This window comes from Periophthalmus magnuspinnatus, chromosome 5, assembly GCF_009829125.3.
Source record: "Periophthalmus magnuspinnatus isolate fPerMag1 chromosome 5, fPerMag1.2.pri, whole genome shotgun sequence".
Classification (NCBI taxonomy): domain Eukaryota; kingdom Metazoa; phylum Chordata; class Actinopteri; order Gobiiformes; family Gobiidae; genus Periophthalmus; species Periophthalmus magnuspinnatus.
This window is the reverse complement of record NC_047130.1, coordinates 10,196,407-10,223,657: the sequence shown is the minus strand read 5'-3', so window position 1 is coordinate 10,223,657 and position 27,251 is coordinate 10,196,407. Positions and strand designations below refer to the sequence as shown.

Sequence of the window (27,251 nt, the reverse complement as noted above, 5' to 3'; positions counted from 1 at the left end):
AGATCATGAGGATTTATATGGGACAACAGCAGAAAAGAGACGTTAGTGAGTGAGGTGAAGATTTGGTATATGTTTGGTATTTATATGTAAAAAGGCACAAAAAAGGTCACAGGAAAAGGTCACACATTTAATCTATCTTCATATAAATGCATTGTTTACTAGCGCTTATCTTAAAATACAGTAAAGAGACAAAATATAGGCTTTTTGCATGAACTCCTGTGGTGGTCTGGTGAGTGCAGTTTGGGTCAGATACTGTATATAGAGATATGCAATAGTTTTGAGAGCCTTTTCCACGCCCATTTTTAGTCGACCAATCGATTGGCAGCATGTCTTTAACTCAACAAGAATTTCTTTAGTCGGCTACACCCTTAGATTATATATATATATTATGCTTAATTAAATACTGAATAATGTTCACATGGAAAGATGTCATTCTTTTCCTGTTTCTAAATAACCTTGTATTCACTAATGTAAAGCAATAAAACTCTTTGAGCATTGGACTCCAAAATAGTTTAAATATCATCCAATTTAAGTATAAATGTAAACAAAGAAGAAAAAAATATACTGTATACGTAAAAAGATATAAAAATAACTATTGTGTTAGTAACCCAAAGTATTTCTTAAGTTAATCACATGAGGCCATCTATGTTTGTCTAAATAAGATTTGGCCTTTACTCTACTCCTACTCCCACTTTTGTGAATGTATTATATGTTACACATTCCCATATAAAAGAACAAATAAAATGCATTAAATAAAATCAGTCAGACTATCTCGAGCCAGTACCTCTCAACCTGCTGCATGAGGTCGGTCAGACAGGACTGTTTTGTCATGGGGGAGAGAAATGCCCCAGATGACATAACTCCCATAATGATGTACCCCCTCTACGGTGGTAAGGTGGCAGTTCAGGATGGACTGAACTTGTGAAAATCCCTATAAGTAATCATCACATGTGTAAGATTTAATTAGAAATAACCTCAACCCTATCATGTGTCTCTACTTGCACTGGTGCTCTGCAAATGATGGATAAATAAAGTTATTTTGATTGATCATTCAAAATATCTAAAGCACTAAAATCCAATAGCTCCATATTTAACACCTGAAAACCTTTTTATTATCTGAAGATGAATTTTATATACTTTTAAAATGTTATTATTTTTCTCATACATAATTTATTGGGTATTTTATGAGCAGCCTCCAGGATATCTGAGTTGTACATTCCCTGTTATATTCTATTGCTTATTTTATTTTTAGCTCTTAGGCCTATACCCAAAAGACCAGAGGACTCAAAAACTGTATTATTTTGTTAAGGATTGTTTAATAAAATAAATAAATAAATAAATAAATAATAATAATAATAATGATAATAATAATAATAATAATAATAATAATAATAATAATAATAATAATAATAATAATAATAATAATAATAATAATAATAATAATAGTTATATTATTATTATTAGTAGTAGTATTATTATTATTATTATTATTATCATTATTATTATTATTATTATTATTATTACAATACTCATAATAATAGTGTTACCTTCAATATATATTTTGTCGGTTAATAAAATAGCTATTATAATCATATTTAAAGTATGGATTATATAAATATTGAACTCACATTTGTGAAGATCCACAAGTGACTGCTTTTGAATGGTAAGGGTTTCTTTTATGTGTTCTGAGAGAGACAGTTGGTGGGATTCATCTAGAGATAAGCAGAGCCAGTATCTAAAGTTTCATTTCTGAAAAAATGACATCAAGTAATCAGAAATGTGTGTCAGAAATGTTACTAGTAATGGTATTTGCAAAATGGCGCATATGGTTGGCTGCACTTCTTCTACCTCTCCTCTTTCTCATATTTTTGGGATTTTCCTTGTGCTATATTTTGCATGGTCAACCCTGTCAACAAATGGCTGTCTCGGCTGCTATTCTCTGTGACAGACACATGTTGTAAGGCAGAAATGGAAGACTTTTCTGTTACCTGGGGTGGGTACACTGAAAATTCCCCCCCAAAATCGGAATTTGTCTGTGTTGAATGAGGTTGCTTGTGTTAAATCTAAAACCGCATCTGCAAAATATCTTTTCCCATGGATAATTGAAGATATTTCGCATTTTAAACCCCAATGTTGTAAAATAAAGACTATGTAAATCTTCAAATCTTGAACTTCATAGACTTAACTTTAAGTAGCTCACAATACAGTAGCTCACGGACCGCGGGGTGATGTCTGAGCACAGTGATGATTTTGAGATGTGTGCTGGGAATTTCAACTGCTTCCCTAAATCCACCATCATCTGCCAGTCCCGGACGGAACAGAGCATCCCTCCTGTTTCTTTAAAGGTCTGTTTGATCTGCTCTACTCTGGGGATGTGTCTTTTGGCCGGACCTGACTGTCTGCGGTTTATGACGGCTGTTGACACATTTTCAGCCACTGCCTTCAAGACCTGGTCATGTGTGTTTTCAATGAGAATGGGCTGAAACACTTCTTGTAAAGCAATGGGACAATCAGAATGTCGTTACAGCAGAAACATCTAATAAATCTAAAATATATTCCTTTAATATTGATATGGGTTTCCAAACGTTTTACTAGAATATCTGAAATTGCAGGGTAAAGAACAATCAAATAATAACAATAATAAAAAAAATAAAAATAAAATGCAAGTGGGAAATAATTATTAATGTGATCTCTATTAATTGAAAGTGAAGTGAGAAAAGCTATTAGAGCAATTGAAATTGAACATCAAACAAACTACAGAGCTTAAATTTGATTTGGAAGGCTTTCATGCTTTTCTCATTCTGACTTGGTTTGGTGGGATAGTATCTGTGGTAAATATTTATCATCATCCGTCATGTGTCAGTTTTGAAAAAAAAAAAAAAATTGAGAAGAAAAGTACAAAAGTACAGTGAGTAGCACATTTTAGTAGTTGAGTTTATAGATTTGATCATTTTCCCATTGGAATAACATGGGGAGTTTCTTTTATCGCTACAGCTATGCCAGGACTGCCTCCTCGTACCTCCTCAGAATTTTGAGGGGGAACATTTTAATGTCACATTTGGAAGTAAGTCCAAAAGAGAGTTTGTTTAAAGGGAAAACTGAAGCAGTCAATTGAGACAAATCTGCTACCTGTTACTCAGTGAAATGTATATGCCCATGGGTTATGATGATGACACATGGGACTCAATTATTGCAAATACGATGTTTTATGAGGGCTGCATAAATGCTTGTTAAGTGTGGGCATAATACTGAGTATACACAGCAAAGTCTTAACTAACCCTTATCTAAGGAACCAGCTTTACTCTCTAATGAACCTTCCCCACACCTTGAACAGTCATTTTAAAACCAAAAGTGCTCACGTACTTTTGGTTCCTTTCAAAGTTTGCAATATAAAGTATCTACATTTAGCAGTGCGCTCTACTTTAAACTTGTATCTCAATGTACTAATACTAAAGTTAATAATACATGAATACTGGTAAAATGTAGACACATAAAATACAGACAAGAGGAGACACTGATGCTCGGAGTCAAGGACAGAGCTGAGTTCCTGTGGCCTTGTGGTTCCATGGAAGCTCAGGAAGATAACGCTCTGCTCACCAGAACAGGATCCACCTTTTTAGGTACACACTCACACACATACACCCCCACATACAGACACACACACACACATACACACACACACACACACACACGCACAGAGACATACAAACACAGACATATACACACACGCATACACACTCACACATACAGACACGCACATACACGCACAGAGACATACAAACACACACGCATACACACTCACACACACACCCCGACACGCACATACACACACATACACGCACAGAGACATACAAACATACACGCATACACACTCACACATACAGACACGCACATACACACACATACATGCACAGAGACATACGAACACACACAGATATATACACGCACACACATACACGGTCACGCATACAGACACACATACACACATACACACACACCCGCACACCCCCACATACAGACATACACAGATACACACAGAGACACACGCACACACATACACACATATACACACACATACAGACACAGATATACACACACACATACACCCCGACACACACACATATACACACCCACATACAGAGACACACACACCTTCACACACAGAGATACACACACATACATACTCACACACAGAGACACACATACACAAACACACACATATACATACATACACACACACACACACACACACACACACACCCCCCCTACATACATACACACCCCCCCACACACACACACACACATACAAAGACATACACACATACACGCAGACACACACACACACGTACTGGGAGACACTAAAAGTTGTCACATACACATCTCAGGACTCTCATAATTTCCGTTGCTTCATTATTCACTTTTTCTGTGTGACTTTCAGACTCTTTGACGTTTACACCAGAAACAAACATCTGTCTGCGGCTCAAATCTGCGGCACATGAACCCACCTCGTGTCACGCCCCTTTAATGCCTCCATTTCACTATAAAAGAACAATCCAAAGCGAGTTGTTTTTTTTTTGTTTTGTGCGTTTGAGAGAGGAGAGGCGAACACTGAGCTTTGTGAGTGTGTGATGAGGAAGGGGGCAGTAGAGCGGAGGTGCCATGGGCGTAAAGACGTCACGGTCCAGCCTCGCTTAACTTCTTTACAACATCAGGCTTTGAGAAACATGGCCACCCTAGATATCTAACCCTTATCTAGGGCGTAGACAGTCCTTCACCTCAGCCCTATGTACTTTTTTTTAAAAATAGAAAGTTAAATCCATACTTCAAAAAACAGATAGACCGGTTTTATTCCATACTCTGAAAGATTAAGTGGAAACAAGCAGGAGGAAATAACAGTCTGTTTGTGAAGATGCAAATTTTTCAGTGTAAAAAATGCAACCAGAGAATATTTGCCTTAGTTAATTTTGTTGTTATCCAGCGGCAAACTGAATCTAAAACTGCCTAAGATACGAAACCTCTTTATGTATGTTACACCGGTGATTGTATGGTCCTGATCAGGTACTTACGTCGTATGATACTGGTGTGATGATTTTAATGTAGCATGTTGTGTACTAATCCATAAACAGGTGGGCACGCGGTGTGACTTTACCTCCAGCTGCTGCTCCATCTGTCCCCGCTCCTCCGAGACGACACTTGCGTTACACACACAATCTTTGACAGGCCAAACATGTACTACCACTACTCATCATCATCGCTGTAAACCTATGTACAAGATATACCGTTGATTTCCTCTGGGAGTACGTGTTATTTAAGTGGGCATCTTTGTTGACTGTGTAGTATTAGGACATTTTAATAATTTTTGCCTAAGTAAAGCAGAATAAATTGGATATGGGTGAAGAAATTTTGAGGAAATGCTGTCATCTTCAGCACGGCTAGCTCTGTCCATCGATATACAGTCTATGATATGTCCTTTAAACATCTTCCTGGAGTTGTTCGGTTCCAGTGTGTGTTTTGGCTTTGCTCCAGCGCTGGCTCTAATCCACTGCAGGTTAAAGTCCGAGATGCTCTGGTTTATCTGTGGATTTATGATGTAACAGCAAAAAGGAAATTACATGAACCTTTAAAACCTCACTGCAGATGGGATTGTGTTGTTTTGAGGGAATATTTGGACTGAGGCTCTATGTACGTCCAGGTATTAGCCAAACATGTGCGGTCAAATCATGCACGATTCTTCTGGATTTGAAAGAGCTATAGTTGTAATATTTTTATTGCCAGTAGGGGTGGGAAAATGGACAAAAATGAATATGTAAATGTGTCTTTAAATATCCTATCTAGCTAACCCCATGAGCTGAAAGCAGTGCACTCAGCTTGTCTTCCATTGACATTATAAATATATAAATAAATATTCATTACATTAGATTTTTCCAGTGGTGCGAGAAGTACTCAATTTTGTTACTTAAGTAAAAGTACATATACCGGAGCGGAGCAAAGAAAATACTCAAGTAAAATTTAAAATATCACTTTAAATATCACATTAAAGTACCGGTATAAAAATGTACATAAAGAGTAAAAAATAAAAGTATTCCATGCAGATTTTGAGATCTAATAAAGCTTCAAATATATCAATTTTAACAAAGATTTGTGCTGAATTTTTCCGAACTGTTTTTCTTTCTATATTTTTATTGTCTCAAATTACAAACATGTTAAAAACAAACCCTCAGCCTTTTCAGCTGGTCTCAGACAATAATAAAAAGTACTTTTACTTTAGTAAAAGTAAAAGTTACCACTTTAAAATGCACTTAAAATGTTTACTTTAGTACACTACTTCACTAATTTTACTTTGTTATGTTCTACCACTGGATTTTTCATTGCAATATGACCACATATCCTTAAAAATAATCAGAGTTGAATTCCATTTAATCCAAAGTGCACATTTACAGTACATTTACAGTACATTTAGAGTACAATTGCAGTACAGTTACAGTACATTTACGGTGCATTTACAGCACAGTTACTGTACTGTAACTGTACTGTTCTGTATTGTACAATTACAGTACAGTTACAGTATATTTACAGTACAATTATAGTATATTTACGCTACAATTACAGTACAGTATATTTACAGTACAGTACATTTACAGTACAGTTATAGTATATTTACACTACAATTAGAGTACAGTTACAGTACATTAAGAGTACAGTTTTACAATTACAGTACATTAAGAGTACAGTTACAGTACAGTTATAGTACATTTACAGTACAGATCATCTTCATTTAGAAATTACAGTACATTTTCAGTACAGTACAGTTACAGGACATTTACAGTACAGATAGTCTTCATTTAACATGTGACATGGATTTAAAATAAGTTGTAAAATAAGCTGCTGGTAACGCCTCTTCCCACCTGCACCACTGGTTTATCAGGGAGCAGGCGCTTAGCAACACTGTCAATCAAACCTGTTGCTAACGCTAGAGGGAGTGTCCTTGGGGAAAGAGGGAGTCTTATTCGTCTGTTATTAATGTTCATAAGTTGATTTATGGACACAAAAGTGAAATAAAAAAACAGGATCATGTAGAGCGAGTTAATACTAACATTTTAAGACCAAAATGATAAGTCTGACAGCAGCAGTTACATTTATTTTTTATAAGTTTCTTTTTTGCTCTGAGTCCCCTTGTTCCCCCTTCAGAGCACTATCACAACAAATTTAGCATTAAGACTAACTGTAACGAGGGTTTGAATAGGGCTCAAGAGAGACTGCAAAATTACTCAAACGTGCATGGATGACATTTAGAACCTCTTCAGACATGTTTTTGATGAGGGAACAACGTTAGAAAGCTCCAAAAAGTCAATTCTGCATAATGATAATGATACCATAGTGATTTACCTACCTACATTCAATTTAGTGTTTGTTTGTTTATTATTTAATGAAGGGACAATTTAGTGTCTTTATTCTTTATATTTATTTAATTTTGTGTATGTATGTGCCAAGAATGGAGCAATCTCTGACTTGTTCTTTGGCTGACCATTATGACTTTCAGAACACTTTCTTGTACCAAATAAAACGTGTCATATATAAGACTGCAGACCTCCACCCAGACGGCCCTACTCACAGACCTCCACCAGGATGCACCTCCACCCACATGTCCCTCACCATTTTTAATTTGTTTACTTTATAAACAGCTTGATTACAATTAGTTCAATGTCTATTAAAGGTGATTAAAGGCGATAAAGCTCATTTCAAATAGTCTAGAGCGAAGCACTTCAAAGACATTTAATCACCATAGATTTTCTTTGGTTTGAAATGAACCAGCTTCTTGTTGTCTCTGCTCTACTCTGCTTGCTTAGGTTAACAGTATAAAACATGTCACAAAAAACAAACAAAAAACAAAAACAAAAAAACAAACAGTATTTTTTGTTTGTGTGTATTGCTGTGGCCAAATGTGGCCCTCAGCCCAGTTTTTATTGGCCCTCAGGCCTCCTGCTGAACAGGCCCAATTGAGCATAAGCAGTACTTTTTACAACAAATTGAGCTATTTCTACCACTGTGGTGGTAAAAGAAAAAAGAAACATGTTTGGGTACCTCTGCTGTAGACAATGTCTCTGGTTAAGATTAGGCACAAATGTGTAATTTAATGTTAGGAAAAGTGTTTGACCTTGGCTTTAGAGTAGTAGAGTAATATTACTGTAAAAACAGTCAACGGCCAGAAAATAGTGGACTGTGGAGGTATTTGGGCATGGCCTCTGTTTGTTCACTTTTAGGGCCTTTTGGATGGAGGTAAATGATGTGAGGGTTCTCCTGGTGGAGGTCTGCAGCCAGATCCTTCTCCATATATATGTATTCCACCCACCTATTCTTATTCAAAAGCATTATTCACTCGTCAACATCTTCATACATCTTCCATCCTCGCATCAGATGTATGTGTTTACCAAACTTCCCCTAACGCATATTGCAAGGTTTGAGAGTAATGGAGGCAAAGTTTTCTGACACTTCTGACATTTCACAAATATATTATGAGTTATGAATACAGCACATTTTGTTTGGCCATTTATTTGTGCCACGGTCAATACAACAAAAATGCCATTCATTTTTTATCAACTTTTGACACTGGAGGAATAAAAGAGTAACAAAGGTTTACGAGATGAAGGACATGTAAAACAATTTTAATGTGTTTATTTAAATGATTTATTATTGAAATGTGTGCATATATTGTAGTAATTATTTGTTGACAGTTTATTTATATATTTATTTACTTATTTATTTGGGACTTATTAATGGACAGACATTATATGACATGAACGTAAATACACAGGATTATAGCCAAAGGCTAATTTCCATCCGTTGTCCCAAAGGGCTGGCGTCACAAAAGAACCAAACTAAATATTGCACACTCAATTTATTTATCAGAGTCAATTCAGCTGCACACAAGACATTTACATTTTACACCTGACCACTTCATTCAGCCCATACATGCAAATATGTCTCCAGAGAAAATCTATTAAAATCACATTGCCATTATAAAGTGGCATTTTTGCTTTGACCATAACCAGTTTTTCATTTGAGCTTTAAAATAACTGTAGGTAGGACATTCTCACAGTGTTAACAGAAGACTATTCCACAGGCTCCCACCTTGGACAGATACATTCTGACTGAACGTGGTCCGTCTGTGGGGGATCACAGGTCACCTCTGGCAGTGGTCTGTGCTAAATTGTCTTTACATTTAATGTACTCCTTTAACGGTGGTGGAGAGCGGGAGTGTAGGATCTCTTTTAAGGCTGATCATGTTGTTGAAGTCGAATAGTCTTTTTAGAGTTCTCTTTTATAGAGGTTTTCCATGGTTTTAAGTGTTGTATGAAAGGCAAGACACCAAAGGCAAGATTAGTCAATCTTTCCATTTTATCTTGTACACCACCTGTTTGAATGTTCAAAAGTACAGTATGGCGTTTAACTTATCCATCTCCATGGAGACAAGCAGACAGTGCTACTAGACCAAATTATAGGTCAAATCTGTGAGGAGTCAACTCGCTCACAGAATGATTGCATGTTTCTCCCATTTATATATTTCAGGCAAAGCAATAACAAGCAGGTGGCGTATTTAGTAAAAGCTACACAGTACACCTTTAATTTACTTGTTGCTGAGGTTAGTAAAACAGAATGGTGAAATTTCTTTAGGCCTTAAATTTAAAGGTGCTGTACCTGATTTTAGCGTCTTCAGAATGTGAAGGTGGGACATGTCCAGAACACCTCTCCACCTCGTCCAGAAGGCATCCGGAACAGATGTCTCTTGACCTGGAGGAGCAGCAACTCTACTCTGGGCTCCCCCTGTGTGACTGACTATCTCAAAGTGAGTGCCCAGTCACCCTGTAGAGGAAACTCTTTTCGGCCGCTTGTATCCACGATCTTGTCCTTTCGGTCATTACCCAAAGCTCATGACCATAGGTGAATCAACAGAACTGGGGACAAAGGGCAACAAGTACAAGAATGTGTTCAGTAAAGGAATGAGCACACGTATACATGCTTATTAAAACATTATATTTCACATTACATTACATTATATTTGTATATCTTGATTTGTGCAATCTGAAATAAGACCCTATAAGAGCACAGTATACTTGAACATTGTGTCATATTTTGTGCCTCTGTGCATTTTCAATAATTCTGCTGTGTAGCATAAACCTCAATATTAACAAAAACACGCCAAATAAAAATGCTATAACAACTATGATTTTATCTTGTACTATCATAAACATATAAATAAACAGGTAACAAATTATAATCTCTTCCTCAGTCCAGATGTGATGAATGGAGTCAATAACTGTCACGTTTACTGCATTATAGTCCTGCATTGCCACAGTGTCACTTCACTTGGACAAATCCTTCTTCTTGACGTGCAGATCAGACAAGTGTCTTCAGTGGGCGTGTTTCTGTGAATTCATAAATGTTTCAAAATATTCTACAACATGACGGCATTGATAGTGTCAGTAATAAGCTTTTACTTTACTCCCTCTTTAGTAGTGATAAAGACAAGGACATTTATGTGATGTAACCTCGAATGGATGATTTGAATTATATCAAGAAAGGCAGTTTTAGAAATTGCATTCTTATGACTCCCTATTGCTGTAGACTGGTCCAACAGTGTCCTCCTTCTCCACAGCAGCAGGTGGAAGATCACGCTGGCTGTGAGTGGAGAGACTGCCACAGCAACAAGCGACAAGAAAGTAAACGGTGAGGTATAAGCAGCCTACAGCATTGAAACAACAACTCATTTTAATGTACAGTAAATTCTGAACTAGTGCACGGAGTAACTCGGCTTTGTTAACTCTGAAACCAAAAACATACTTTGAGACACTGTAGACATTTAGTGTAAGAGAAACAGCCCATCCCATTAGCGAACAAGTGCTATTTGTAAACATCAGGCTTACTGTCCCATAGACCTCAGCCTGTGGGAATACTTCATTATTTAGCTGATATTTTGAGATGAAATTTTAACATTTGAGGACTGGTGCTGTTACTTCTTTTATTCCAATTGCTGTTGCTGTTTCTGTAAAGGTGAAGCTGAATAATAATTGAGAGAGGAGCTGTACTGCACTTTTAAACCGTGGTGCGATTCTAACCAAAAACAAGTCACCCAAGAAGAGTTTTACAGCCAGAAGTAGTATTTGCTAACATACACAGGGTCTATTACTTTTTTTTTTTTTTTTTTTTTGTACAGGCACTCTCTTTCACCTTGTTTCCATTCTACTTATTGATTTCATGTATGCTTAACTAATTTGTCTTGAAGCATAAGGCAGTGCACCTGACCAGAACTGAAGGAGCCACTTGGATGAGCGGGAAAACATCTTCACTCTAAAACTTTTGCTAAGAATGCTACCTGGATGACTGAGGGATTACACAGACATCTTTAAGCGCAATTTTAAATGCTTCACGCTACATCTATATTTCATTTTCACTCACCCCCCAAACTACAGCTAGCAGAGATAGGTTCATACTTGGTTGCATTTACTCAAGTACAATTGCTTGAGAAGTATTTTAATGAAATTGTACCTCTCCAGTTGGGCGACTTTGCGTTTAAGACCAGACACTTGTTCATGTACTAGAAATTTGTCTAAAAGTTCAGCTTTTTCAACACTGGTGCTTGACACCTAAGACTAGGGCTGCACGACTTTGGTAAAAAACCTAATTCTCATTTTTCTGACAAGTTTTGGGATTCAATTTCCCATAAGATTCTGTTCAAACTGCACATTTTAAACAATTTCAAGAGCATTATCATTTGAGAGAAGACAGAACTATGAACTGATAAAACAAATACTAGAATCAAGACGTGCCTTCCGCATAGTTTTTGCATGTAAACCCAATATTGCAGTAATCAGACACTGTATTTTCATCAATATCTTTAAATCATTTTTATCTATATCTATATCTTTAAAGTATTTCATTTGATTTTTTAAGCATATCTTTTTAACTTTGTGCATGCCCTTATTTGTATTTGTATTTATTCAGTGTGTTTATGTTGCACTTTTTCACCGAAGCAAGTTCCTAGTTTGTGAACTGTGTTCACAGACTATGGCAATAAAAGTCTTCTGATTCTGATTCTGATTCTGATTCTGATTCTGATTCTGAAATCAAAGTATGTTGTAACAGTACTCGTGGCTCAGTAAGCTTTGGTTCCTCATCCCACTGCAAATACGTTTCTGAATGACCAAAGCTTTATTCTGACACTATAATGAAGTGCTTTTTAAATTTTACTTGAGTAATTTCTTTACTTCTACTTGAGTAATGTAAAAGTATTCTCACTTGCGTACACTTTTTGACTACTCCACTCTGGCAGCGACTTCCAATTGCCCATCTACCAAATCAATGCATTCTCCCATAACAAACCTTTGCCCATTCATTCCCACTGAGCCCTGCCTCTGCCTGACGGCGCTAATCCTGCTGTGAACCCTGTATTTGGCAGAGCAGACAAGCCCCACCCCCTTCCTCCCTCTCCTCCGCGCTCTGATTGGAGGATTCCCCCCAGACTCCATCCTCCCTCCCTTTTCCCATTCTGCCTTAAATGCTCTCCACCTCTCTCTCTCTGCTGTGCACTTCCAACGATTGAATGAACCGACAGGGATGCAAGCTTTGTAACGGTCTCAATTGTTATAGACCTGCTTTGGATGTGAATTGTGGGAGTTTTTTTGCCTCGCAAGACCTGGCAACCTTGGGCGAGGGTTGCAAGGAGACAGGGAAGGTGGTAACTAAGTGCAACGTTGCGTCTTGAATCAACAGATTGCTCATTTGTGCTCATTTTGGTTGAGGTATTTACACATCCCGGCAATAATTTCTCGGACTTACCATCTTTTGTGATGCAGTTGCAAAGATTTAGCAGCTGTCAAGAGGAAATGATTTGATCTCGTGCATTTTTTGGAATTTTTTTGCCAAGTGTCACCTTCAAAACAAGCCATCTCGGAGGTGAAAACTGAGAGACTTCGTCGGAATTGCTCCAACACGGAAGGAGTTTTGGGAGCACAGTAAATTTTGAAGATTGAAGAATTTTTGCTGCTTGATTAACAGCTACAGCGGACCACGAAAAACTGTAAAGCGATGTTAGCATGTAGCTTCACCAATAGCTATAGATGAAGCAAACTACAGGAATGAATGGACAGAATGAAATTTGTTGAAGATGGTGTGAAAATTTTGCACATTAATAGTAGATATCATAGTGGAAGTCATATCTAAAAGACGGAAGTTCCAGCCATTTTGCATTTGATATCGTTTCAACAGTTGGAATTCTGAAAAACAGAAATAATAATTTATATAATTGTCAATAATTTTTTGAGATCACATCGCTCCAAAATTTCCAAAAGATTCAGAAATTTGTACTGGATTTTTTCTCAAGATTTTTAAATATTTCAAATGCATATTGAATTTTAAGAATTTGATTTCCAAACTGGGGCTATTTTTGATCGCCATACTTGCTTTGACGTTACATGTTTGCTGATCGTCTCCTCAACATGTTTTTTCACAGCTTTTGGACTTGTCGTTCTGTTCTTTTATAACTACTTTTTTCCCCAAATTTCCTCAACTTTTGGTCGGCTAAATCTGGCTGGTTGAAAGTCTACCAAATTGCAAGCAGCATCTAAACATTTGCAATCTCTTAGCAATTTATCCAAACTCCAAATTTTGACTAGCACGTTTTTTTGTACCAACTTTGAACGTCTTTCGGCACCATTTTATTTCGGTGCCTTCTCCTCCCTTTTTTTTCCAGTATTGTTCGAACTGTCCCTGTTGGGGGGCAGGTGACTCCAGTCCAAAACGCCGCGTGCCGTACTCCGAGTGAAGAATGGCCAGCGCTGGGCCAAGCCGGTGGAAACGCCGACCCCGACCACGGACCTGTTCATGGAGAGGTCCCAGAGCAAACTCAGCCTCTCCGCGTCCTTCGAGGCTCTGGCCATATACTTCCCCTGCATGAACTCCTTCGACGAGGACGATGTTGGTGAGTAAAACCAATTATGTTAATCGAGCTCTTATAAAATTTGGATTATGACTATTGTAAAAACGGTGTCAAAAATGTAAGTAAAATCAAAACCCTGTCAGAACTGAAGAAGCTGCTTATATGAGTATTGAAACGTATTCACTCTTTAAACCTCACCGTGTACCTTTTCAGGGCAAAAATAAACCAACATAATCTTTTATTTTATCTTTTTGACTGTTTTTATTTTAAAGGTGCACTATGTAACTTTTCTGGTGGAAGGCCTGCTACCTGCGTGTGTGTAAGACGTGTTATTGCTTTGTCTAGAATTTTCCACAGTATAGCATCAAACTTATCTATTTCCATGGAGACAAGCAGGTGATGCCATTAGACCAAGTTACAGATCAGGACTGTGGAGAGGCGACCCTGCTTCAACAAAGAATGCCTGTTTTTCAAGGTATTTTTAAGCAGTAAACCACCTGCAATTAAATGAATGGTATATATATATATATATATATATATATATATATATATATATATATATATATATATATATATATATATATATATATATATATATATATATATATATATATATATATATATATATATGTCGCACAGTGGCACATTCCAGGCAAAGCATTAACTTCTCCATGGAGACAAGCTGATGCCAGATCACTTACGGAAAAGTTGCATAGTGCATCTTTAAACATGTGTCCTCGTTCGGCCTGGAGGAGTGACTCTTCCTGCTTGTTTCCATGGAAATGTTGTTTGGCTATAATATTCCACAATATAGCCTAAAAATGTATCTGTGTTCATGGCCATTAGCACAATGCATGCCAATTATAACGTGATAGCGCTCTGAAGGGAGGGTGACTTAGCACAGAGAGCAAAGGGAGGGGAGACTCAGAGCATCAAAAATAAAATTAAACTTATTAAATATGTTATTAAATTTTTCTGCATTTTAAAGTATTTTCAAAACAATAAAAGGTAACGTGGTGATCTCAATATGTTTTGTGTCAGCAGTTAATAGTCCATAGAAGTAATACTCCTCTTTAAAACATTTGGGCAGTAAGAAGGTTTTATATCAGACCTCTTTAGTTGCTTTATTATATTTCCTGCAGAGAACTATGCGATTGTGATCATTCAAATAGGAATGTCCATTTAATTATTTGTCCAATCATATTGTTGCACCTCTTCCACATTACTTCCCACTCTTGTACGAGATGATTAGTTTCTTCAGCCCTCATAGACGCACATGTTTTTTGCTGGCGGTGTAGTGCAGTGTTTTTGATGGATGAGATCTCAGGTCTCAGACACATGTGATCCTTCTCCTGTCGCCTCTACAATACACTGTTTCCATCAAAGTCACAAAAAGCCTTTGTAAATCTGCCAGGTTTTACACTGCCATGAGCTGCTTTATGTTAGTATTCAAGAAGATGTTGTTCAGTATTTTTATGTGCATATTATTTAAACATGGATTTTTGGGTGGGATGAGATCTTTTTCCAGGAATTTGAGCAAAATTTTTTTTGCCTCAGTGCAGATATTGTAAAAGCAGATTTTGGGTTGAATTAAGATGGCGGTGTGCTCTCAGCATTTGATTATAAAGAGTTTTATTTTCTGAGAACCAGAAAGTAATGCTGCTGTACTGCATGTTTATAGATTTTTTACATTGCTGATTTTGTATTTTCAATTTTATGTGTGCCACAAGGTGTAATTAGACGATACAATTTGTACATGACAGTGCAAGAGCTACCGATTACAGTGGTCCCTTGTTTATCGCCGGGGATTTTAAAAATAGGCAAAATCTGAAAAGTAGTCCGCTTTATTTTTTTTTTTACAATTTTTATGTGTTTTAAACACATAAAACCCCTCTCCACACACTTTATACACTTTTCTCACACAGGCATTAACATTTTCTGACATTTCTCTCTTGTTTAAACTCTCTCAATGTTCAAACCTTCGTAGATTAAAAAAAAAAAAAAAAAAGTACAGTATTATAGAATGAAACCAAACATTTTATTGAGAAATGAAAATATAAAAGTATTTCTGTACTGTAAATAAAAATGTTAGCCATCAAACATTTATGTAACTTTACCTTAACACATTCTGTACTGTACAGGAGACATGGCACAGACGAGAGTGATTGACAATGGTCTACAGTCCTTTAGCCAATCAGGATGCAGAACACAATATGCATTCATACACTATAAAAAAAAAAAAAAAAAAAACAAAAACAACAACATGCAAAATTGCATTCAAAAAAATCCACGAAACAGCCAGGCCGCAAAAGGTGAACCGCGATATAGTGAGGGACAACTGTATTTTAGTAATCAAGTAATTTATCATTTATTTACTTTGATTAATCGAATAATCTTCTTCTTTTTTTTTTTTACCTTCCATGAATTAATCTTAAAAGCATATTAGATCATTTCAAGTGGTTTTAACTTAACTCTTTTTTTTAATTATTATTTGATATACTCGATAAGATAATAAGATGATTTTACTTTGGAGTTTAACAGTATCATAATTCCAAAAAGCTTTCTACCATGTTATAATGTTCCCTCATCAAAATGCCTGAAGAGGTTTCATATCTCAACCATGCATGTCTGAGTAATCTAGTGTTCTCTCCCCATAAGCTTACGTCACCCAGGCTCCTGCACAACAATTTCCCATAAATATCCAACAGCTGGATCCAAAACAGTACACTACAACTTCACAAACCCGATGCGATGTGCAGCACTTTCGTCCACTGTACGCACACTGATTATGTTGTGATAGCGCTCTGAAAGGGGAGTGATTTAGCGTGAGGAGCAATGAGAAGCAGGACCACAGCGTCAAAAACAGAATGGAAACTTATTAAACATGTTAATATGTTGTTTTCAATGAATATAGCATTTTCAAAACAATAAAAGGTAACATGGTGATCTAAATATGTTAGGCGTTAGCTACTAATACCCCATAAAAGTAGAATAACCAATCTTAAAATAAAATAAAAATAAAGAATTCAAAATGAAATGTTCCTGCTTGATAACATTATAAGTGTTGAGAATGTTTAAAAAAAAGCCCATTGGCAGAAGTCTCACTGCGCTCTTCGACAGTGGGACTAATAAGTGAGAAGTCCTGCTGTATCTCACGCCATTGTTCTACTGAAGATTCACACTTTTTGTGCATTTGTGGAGAACATTTGGTCTTTTTGACAATGCAAAAGAATCTTCTGATCCTGTTTAAATAATCAGCATATTAAATCATACAGTGTTAGAGAAATGTTGAAGTACTGTGCTGAAGGCTACTGAAGGGACTATCTGGGTTATTTTATGGCAGCATTGTATAGGGCTGCATGATATGAAAAAATATGCTACATAAATATGCTATAAACTTTTTGGTACAGGAAGTTCAGATAAAATTTTTTTTTTAATGTACACGCTTTTATTTTTTCCTAGTAAAAACTTATCACGGTCAAAACCAAGTCCATGAGGAAGATCATGAATACAATCTGTGTTTTTGTCAGTTTTACTTCTCATAACAAAACAGTGCATTTCTATCAAACTGAGAACTTTCTGTTGTTGCGTTATATGTATTTTCTTACGATACTGATTATTACGTCAGCCATTACTGCAACATCGATATTTTTGTGATATATTGTGCAGAACTAGCACTGAGTCACAACCATAGGCTGTATAGATAAATGGACTTAGCTAATGTGTTAGCCGCCACGTTCCAAAGAGAAAGCACTCATTGGTGAGCTTCTGGCTCCATCAACTCTGGTTCCAATTCACTTTACACTGAAACATTGTCACCCCTCTCTCTGTAAATATTTTGGTCTTAAAATGTTCATATTAACCCTCTCTACATGATTCTTGTATTTTTATTTTGGTATTGTGTCTGTAAATCAAGATATGAACATCAATAACAGACAAATCAGGTGCCTTCTTTCCCCAAAGTCCTTCCTGCTAGTGTTAGCAACAGGTTTGATTGACAGCGTTGCTAAGTGCCCTCTCCCTGCTAAACCAGTCGTGAGGGCGGGGGGGCATTACCTTCAACAGCTTCGTTCAAGATTGGCTCTTCAGTTGCTCTGATACTCACGGTCGGAGTTCCAAATTTGCCTCTTTAACTTCTAGCCTCGATGAGCTTCATTTGACCAAAGTTGTACACTATGGGTGACGTCACACTCACTTAGCCCACTTCTTTATACAGTCTATGCCCTAGACACTTCCTCCAGCTCTTCTGGTGGGACTCCAACGCACCAAACTATAGCAGCTATTGTTTATTACCTCATTTAAACTGCCTAATACGTTTGGTGAATACTTGAAAGATAATGTATACACCGTCTGCTTGTATCCACTCTTATGCTAGTGCTGTGCTGAGAATCTTCCATAGTAAGACATTAATCTCATCCGTGTTCATGAAGAAGTAAGTGACAATGCCAGGCTAAGTTAGAGGTTGAATCTGTGGAGATGCGAGCCTGTTCCGTGTAAGAATGCTTATTTTCAATGTAACAACACAAGTAAGGTAATAAATGCTATATCCTTTACTGGAGACAAGCAGGGGGGCATACCTTCTACCAAAAAGATTACGCAGTGCATCTTTAAAGAACATTAACACCACATACTGTTTGTAAAAGTAGAGCAGACACATCACCGCATGTTGTTTAATTGTGTTTTTGCCCTGTTCTATCGGTGCGTATAATAAATGTACGTGTCAGAATGCGGGCGTATAATGAGTCTATGGGGAGAGTGCATCCTCCGCGGGGACACTCCGGCACGTGACGGGACCGCAGAGGAATGAACCCACCCATGGACTTTAACGAGACTCAGATGAATGGACAAGAGGCAGCCAGGGAGATGTAAAATACTGCTTTCCAATAAGGACTAAGGAGAGATGGGTTATGGATAAACTGTTCATTATGGCAATACATCAATAAATCAATTTACAAATACTCTGTTAAGTTACAATCAGGTTATAGTTTAAAGGTACATGTAACTTTTCTTGTGGCAGGTTTGTTTCAGGTTTGTCTCCTGCTTGTCTCCTTTTAGATGTTATTATTATCCCTGAAATGGTCTATAGTATGATGTTAAACATATCTGTCTCTGTGGAGTAAGCTTATTGTAAGAATTTATGTTTTCCAGGTATTTATGAACAATAAAAACGCCTGTATTTGAAAAAAAGATAGATATGTTTGATTGCACATTATGGAATATTCTAGTCCATGCAGTAACATCTCCATGCTGACAAGGAGGTGACAAACTCCCCACTGCACCTTTAGTGTAGGTTATGTACACAGCACAAAGCCTACATTTTCATTTGAAATAAATCAATCTTGGTCATGAATAGTCCAATTTAAACTCAAACAATGTGCTTTTTTGAGCATAAAAAACTATTGCTCCATCTACAAAAGACGATATTAAAGATGAGTTATTATGCAAAACAGATTTTCTTTTAGCTTTATCATGTAAATATCAAATATCAGTAATTATCATGTTATAATGTTGTTCCCTCACCAAAAATATGCCTAAAGTGGTTTTACATATCATCCATGTATGTTTCAGTAATTTAGAGATCTCTCCCAGGCCCTATTCGAACCGTCATTATGGTTTGGTGTAAAGCTCAGCCCTCAAGCCTACGTAATCCATGCTCCCACATTACAGTTCATAAATATACAAAAGCATGATACAAAACTATACAAACAACTTCACAAACCTGATGCGATGTGCGGTAGTTTCATTAGAGGAATGCGTGCTGATTATGTTGTGATGGGGAGGGTCAGAAACAAAAGGGAAACTTATAAAACATGTTAATATTTTGTTTTTGACTAGTATAGCATTTTCAAAGCAAAAAAAATGTATCGTTGTTATCTAAATATGTGTTAGCAGTTAATACCCCACAGAAGTAAAATACACCCTCTTTAAGTAATCTTTAAGGTGAAGGTATAATGGTCAATTTTTTTTTCTTTTAAATGGTCCATTTTTTTTTTTTAAGAGAAAGTAAGATTAAACATAAAATAGAGTAAACATTTACTAAATGCACAAGATTCTTGCATTATTATATTTATATTCCAGTCTTCTTTCTTGCAATGTAATTGTCTTTACTTAGCAAAATCTGCCCCAAAGGCTTTACAGAACAGCGGTAGCATGAAAATGGGGAGAGAGAGTGTAGAGACATTCAGTAAGCATGACTAGGACACAAGCTGACAGTGGCGAGATGGTAGCAACCACATGTGCAACGCCTTAAACTACTACATCACTGGAGAGCACACGAGTCAGTTTATTTCTTGCAACTGTTATCAAACTTGTAATGCGATCACATCAAGGGCCTCTAGTTGAATGCCTTTGTATTGACAGCAGATGCTTGAAACATATTGTTGCGTAAAGTAAAAGAAAAATTCAAATTTGTCAACTGGGATGAGCTAACTACACTGAAACTAACTTCTAGCTAACTAGCTCCTCCCCTCAGATAGATATAAAGCAGCACTATCAGAAATCTGACCAGAACTGAAGAAGAGGCTTGGACGAGGAGCGAAATGTTTTCAGTCCAACAGCTTTTTGTCCAGTTGACAAGTTTGAGTTTTTCTTTTACTATGGATCTTACTTGGATGACTGAGGGATTACGCAAACATTGACACGCAACACATTTTCTGATTTTTTCCATAGACTTTGCATGGAAACCCTATGTTACTGTCTGAATACACAAACATCTGTACTATGTTTTTTTGCTATTGGACGTCACATTGGTTCTAGTTGCTAATGTAAACAAATGTAACCTCCAAAGAGAACATGCATTAGCTGCTTAAATACATGTATTAAAACAGTTTCTAGGAGTATTTTTGCTTTCCGTTGTTAGATAAATAATCCTCTCTTCCCATTAAAGTCTGTGAAATCTATATAAAAATAGTTTGGTGGAACCATTATGATGCTGACTGCCCCGATATCCATGCAGTGACATTAGTTGGCAAAAAGCAATAGGAGGAATCATATTAAGAATATGTCCTACTTCACTTCTGTATCCTCTCATTGTTTCTCCTGACTGCTCCTGTCCCGTGCACCTGCCTCTGTCCCGCTGGAGCAGTCCCCTTTTCACCACACACATTTTTTACTCTGACTTTTCTGGGGCGTCCTCTCCTCGCTCAGGGACACTCAGCCATAACACAACCTGGCGATTTAAGTTACGCTTTCAAACCAAGATCATCTGTAGAACAGTTATGCTTTTAGGCTGCGTTTGGTCAACAATTGACTGGTTTGGTTTTAGTCCTGGTCTAGTCCAGGTTTAGTCTCTTTTCTGATAGACTGTATTAAGAAGAAGACTAAGCGTGTGTGACGTCACCCTTAGTGTTCGGCTCCAGTCAAATGAAGCTCATTGAGGCTAGCAGTTATAGGGGTGAATTTGGAGTTGAGAATTCCATATTTGGAATTCTGACATGAATATCATAGCAAGCAAAGGGTCAATCTGGAGTGAGGCTGTTGATAGGAATGCCCCTTCCCACCCTGACCGCTGGTTTTACAGGGAATGGGTGCTCAGCATAGGGTATAGTTTTTTCAGGATTTTTCAAGTAGTTTACCTATCCAATTTATTAATTTGCAATTTTCCCTATTTAAAAGCGATGTTCCCGATTTTTACCTAAAAACATGAAAAAAGGAACTAGTTCATTTTGCACTGGTTATTCCTTTTTTTACCGCATGCATTCTGAGCATCCCAATTATTCACCGTGTTGAGTTTAAACTCTCAGAGACCTGCAAACATTACTCAGTGGACATATTTTGACTTCAAGAGCTGCTTATGCAATATATCTGTTCTGGGGCAAGACACATTTTGCTCAAAAGAATGGGAAAAAATCGGATAGAGCGCCTTTAAGGGAATATATTTTATCCCATCTATAAACCCAAGGTGAATGGAAAGACAAATGAGGAGCTATAGCGTGGCTTCCCCCTCCCCCTTGTTGTGTGGTGATGTATTGGCTCATTGACCAAATCCAATCAGAGGAATAGTCCAATCAGACTGGCTGATGCTAACGCTAACCTGTTTACCTCTACAACAGCATCAATACTGGACTTTCTAAGAGCTAACAAAAGAGCAGCCTATAAAGGTCAGAGGAGCAGACAGGAGCAAGGACCAGGGATTTGTGAACAGTCAACAATGCTAATGCGAACTGATAACGCTAACACTATCTGATATTCTAGTTTATGATGTGCAGAAAAGATTTAGAAATGGCTATTTTTGGGAAGTAAAGTTAAAGAAGTAAAAGTTAAAGTATCAGTAGTCGTCATCAGATTAAGTAATGTTTTGCGTACCACCAGATCCAAACCTCATCTATAACCAAACTATTCTAATGTAGGATTAATCTAGGCCTAAACCAAGTCTAAAATAGGACTCCTACAATCAATTTAACATTTACTAAAATAGAGCTAACCCAACGAGGACAAAAACGTGGAAGCAATTGGCTTGACTTATAAAAATATCTAAGTAAATGCATTAGATATACTATCCTAAATATAAGTACTATTACAATGTCTATATTTTTACTACTATACAACTACTTTTACTAGCAGTTGTGTTACTCATACACTGCTACAAAAAATACAAGTATCGCTACTAATATGCTTTTGCTTTTATACATTTTAATCAACTACTTCAGAATGTCTACTGTTTAATTGAATGACTTTGCTCTATATTAAAATTCTTCTGGTAAGGTCTAGTTGGACTGTGGTCCCGGTTTTGGCCCGGTTTGGACTTCTCAGAGCCAGCATCCGGAGTCCAGACCAGGTCTAGTACTGAGAGCCAAACACATTTATCTAACGCAAGCAGCTGAGGCAGGGGAAAGAGAATATATGTCCAGTCACGACTATAAAATGGAGATCTGATTTTAGAACGGAAGTTTAGTCCTGGATTGATTTGGATTTGATTTGGTTCTGGTTTACTCCTACTTCAGTCCTGGTTTGGTCCTAATCTAGTCCTGGTTTAGTGCTACTTCAGTCCTGCTTTGAACTTGGTTTAGTCCTAATCTAGTCCTGATTTGGTTTGTTTTAGTCCTACTTCAGTCCTACTTCGGTCATGATTTGGTCCTTGTTTAGTCCTGGTTTAGTTCTTCTTCTATCCTAGGTAAATTGGTTTAGTCTTACTTCAGCCCTGGTTTGAACTGGGCTTATTCCTAGTCTAGTCCTGATTTGGTGTTGTTTTTGTCCTACTTCAGTCCTGGTTTAGTCCTGGTTTTCACAACTTCAGCCCTGCTTTCTTGTCTAGACCTGGTTTAGTCCTTCTTTAGTCTTGGTTTGAACTGCTTTAGGCCTAATCTAGGCCTGGATTGGCCCTGGTTTAGTCCTACTTCAATCCTGCTTCAGTTGTGGTTTGGTCCTAGTTTAATCCAACTTCAGTCCTGGTTTGAACTCGGTTTAGTCATAATCTAGTCCTGATCTGGTCTTGTTTTAGTCCTACTTCAGACCTACTTCAGCCCTGGTTTAGTCCTGGTTTTCACAACTTCGGCCCTGGTTTCTTGTCTAGCCCTGGTTTAGTCCTTCTTCAGTCTTGGTTTGAACTGGTTTAGTCCTAATTTAGGCTTGGATTGGCCCTGGTTTAGTCCTACTTCAGTCCTGCTTCAGTTGTGGTTTGGTCCTAGTTTTGTCCTGGTTTATTCCTGGTTTGAACTGGGTTTAGTCATAAACTAGTCCTGATTTGGTCTTGTTTTAATCCTACTTCAGTCCTGGTTTAGTCCTGGTTTTCACAACTTCAACCCTGGTTTCTTGCCTAGCCCTGGTTTTGTCCTTCTTCATTTTTGGTTTGAACTGGTTTAGTCCTAATCTAGACCTGGATTGGTCCCTGGTTTAGTCCTACTTCAGTCCTGCTTCAGTTGTGGTTTGGTCCTAGTTTAGTCCTGGTTTAGTCCTACTTCAGTCCTGGTTTGAATTGGGTTTAGTCATAATCTAGTTCTGATTTGGTCTTGTTTTAGTTTTAGTCTTACTTCAGACCTACTTCAGTCCTGGTTTAGTCCTGGTTTTCACAACTTCGGCCCTAGTTTCTTGTCTAGCCCTGGTTTAGTCCTTCTTCAGTCTTGATTTGAACTGATTTAGTCCTAAACTAGACCTGGATTGACCCTGGTTTAGTCCTACTTCAGAATTGGTTTGGCCCTATTTGAACTGGTTCATTCTTGACCTGATTTTGGTCCTGTCTTATTCACCACGATGAGTTTATAAGCACTTTTCACATTTGAAGTAAAATGCTGTATACCTAGATGCAGACAGTACACAGTAGATTTATTTTGACCTCAAGAGCTGCTTATACAATATATCTGTTCTGGGGGAAGACATGTTTTGTTACATTCAAAACATGATTATATCCCTTAATACAATTTTAAATCCAACCGCTTCTGAATCATGTGGCACTTATTACTGTTGTCACCTCGTATATCGTCTGAGTCTCTAACAGTGTATTGACTGCCTCGTGTGGGGCGGAGGACAAGTTGCAGAGATGTTTTTTACTCGCTCCCTGATCCATGACGCGTATTGACTTTTAACACCGCAGCCTTAACCTCAACATCCATCACCACTCCATCAACCTGAGTACCCACGATGCACCAGGACGGACCATAATATACGACACACGGTCAGAGAGAAAGTTCTGGAAGGACCGGTCAGTGAAAGGTTATTTATGTTCACTACACAACAACTCAAATGAGAACAAAGTGGAAATATGAAGGACAACACAAAAATATGATATAAATGAATGAATAGAAAACGCTTTGATCATAATAAGTTATTTTTTAAAATCACCTGTCACTTGTTTGTGTAAATGGAGAGGGATAAGTTTAATCCCATAGTGTGGAACATTTGGGGCAAAGCAATAACATAACATTTTGTGTGAAAAAAAAAAAGATTAAATCCAACTTGGAAATGTACTCAGAGTAAAACTGTGACCACTACCATGTTTTAACGTTGTTCCCTAATCAAAAACATGCGTGAAGAGGTTTTAGATGTCATCCATACATGTTTGGGTAATCTAGCGATCTCTCCTAGGGCCAATTTGAACCCTCCTCACTGTTAGCTGTAAGATTCTATCCAAAGTTTAACCCACAAACCTACAGTACATAATCCGTGCTCCCATACGACAATTCTCCATAAATATACAAAAACATGATACAAGACAATACACTACGACTTCACGAACCTGTTAAGTTAATGTGGTGATCTAAATATTTTATGGGTTAGCAATTACTACCCGACTGACTCAAATGACTGGTAAACTAAGACCAACAATCAAGCTAACGACTAGCATTATGGACACACATTTGGTAAATTGAGTCAAAATGGAGAATGACAAACCCCTTTAAGTTGTCCCATCGTTAAGTGGAGAGCCAGGTGCATAAATGGTAACTCATGGTTTTGCTTTTAGCGTTTACAATAGCGTCTGTGTGTCTCTAATAATAGGCCAGTGCACTCAGCAGGACAGCTTCATTTGGAGAAAGCTTGGAAATGCTTATCTACCTCAAAGTAATTAACGTGGTCTGCTGTTTTCTGCTGGCTGCACCGTTTGAGCGCCAGCGCCTTTTCATCATCCAGCCTTAGTCATCGCAAGAGACAAGACGTTTTGCATTTTTTTATTTAATTTTTTTCCCGAGGTATAGTCACGGCGCTGTTTTTAGAAGCAACCTACTTACGCGTGTCAAAGTGTAGTACCAGAGATGCTTGATGATTGTTGATTGGTTTGAATTAGGACGGTGAGTATATGGTACAGAGGAAGGACAATAAATATATGGTACAGAGGAAGCAGAGAGGCAGTGAATATATGGTACAGAGGAGGGACAGTGAGTATATGGTGCAGAGGAGGGAAGAGTTAATATATGGTGCAGAGGAGGGCTACATGGTAAACAGGAGGGCTAGAGGAAGACCAAAGAGAAAATTTATGGACAAAAACTGGGATATCTGTCGGTAACTTCTGTATTGGTTGCAACCCCACAAAATGCTTTACAAAAGTATTTCATTAAAGGTACATTATGTAACTTTCTGGAGGTGGTATGTCATCTGCATGATTTTGTGGAAATAGAAAGTTAAAGTCATAAAGTCATACTCCAGTCTTCATGGAGATAGATAGATACTGGAAAGACCCTCCTCCAGGCCAAATGAGAGTCAGGTTTGTGGAGATGCGATAAGGATGCATGTGTTTTTAAGTTTTTAAGTGTTCAGTGCATAAAATAAAATTAGAAAAAATAAAAAAAATAATAAAACAGGCTATTATTTATTTATTATTTTAGCCGATTTTGTTTTTACATACTACTAGTACTTCCATACTGCGGCTTTAACCAGAAGAAATAAAAATCAAGTACAGCCCATTTAATAATGAATCATTTACAAGAGAAAATCATAGACTGTATAATGAAGTGGACTAAGGGAGTGCGACGTCACCCATAGCGTTTGGCTTCAGTCAAATGAAGCTCATCGAGGTTAGCAGTTATAGGGATGAATTTGGAGCGAAGTTCCATATTAGGAATTCCAACCACTAGTAATGAAAGAGCCAATCCTCAATACAATACAATACAGGTCAATACAAACATTTCAAGACCAAAACGACGAGTCTGACAGCAACAGTTTTGAAGAGAGTATATAGCACACAAGTATTTATTTCATTCTGTGCAGTCGATAACAAGCAACAGCACTTTTTGCACAATATCCCTGTTTTTTTATGTAGCACTTGAAAACCCCACTCTGACACAAGACTTTTCACTTCATATTTCATTTCGTGGCAGAATGATGATGCAACACTCACAAGCCTCCACAGCTGCCACCGCGCCATTACATTGTATTATTAGAAAGCCTCAGCCACTTATCCAGCATCGCCTCCCTGTTATCTCCCAATGTCTGAGTGGAATTACGGCTCAATTGTTGTGAGAAATGACCCGCCACCCCGCTCATATCTGTTCTCGTGTCTGATTGGCCGAGCGCCTCATATTGCGCGTCTCGAATCAAACTGCAGTCATGTCTTATTTACCAAACACACCTGCTTGATAGAGTTACATAACCACATCGCAGCAGCCCCGACGTCGCCGTGGTCGCCGCTGGTGGTCTCCCGCGGCAACGGCAGACTCCGCGGCCATGGCAACCAACAGCTGTGACACTTTGTCCTTTTTGCGCAGGAGAGAACAAAAGGACAGGAAACAAAGAGAGGGGAGAGGAAAATGACATGTTATGATTCTATAGACAACTTTGAATGTGGCTGTTGTGTTCATGTTAAAGGTACAGTATGGAACTTTCTGGAGGTGGCACGATTTTGTAGAAATAGAAAGTTAAAACCATACTTCTGAACATTTTCTGTGGAGAT

General features: G+C 37.6%; 1 protein-coding gene across 3 annotated transcripts in view; it reads left to right on the top strand.

Annotated features, from left to right (window-relative positions):
- Positions 1 to 12,581: 12,581 nt before the first annotated feature.
- rims4 (regulating synaptic membrane exocytosis 4) overlaps positions 12,582 to 27,251 on the top strand; it is a 46,392-nt gene continuing 31,722 nt past the window's right edge. Inside the window, exons 1-2 of one of the 3 annotated variants that reach the window (XM_055221831.1) lie at positions 13,879 to 13,979; positions 22,204 to 22,208. In XM_055221831.1, the coding sequence (XP_055077806.1) occupies positions 13,879 to 13,979; positions 22,204 to 22,208 (106 nt within the window). Of the gene's footprint in view, positions 13,980 to 22,203; positions 22,209 to 27,251 lie in introns of all 3 variants that reach the window. The other 2 variants (XM_033966880.2, XM_055221830.1) reach the window with 2 other exon arrangements.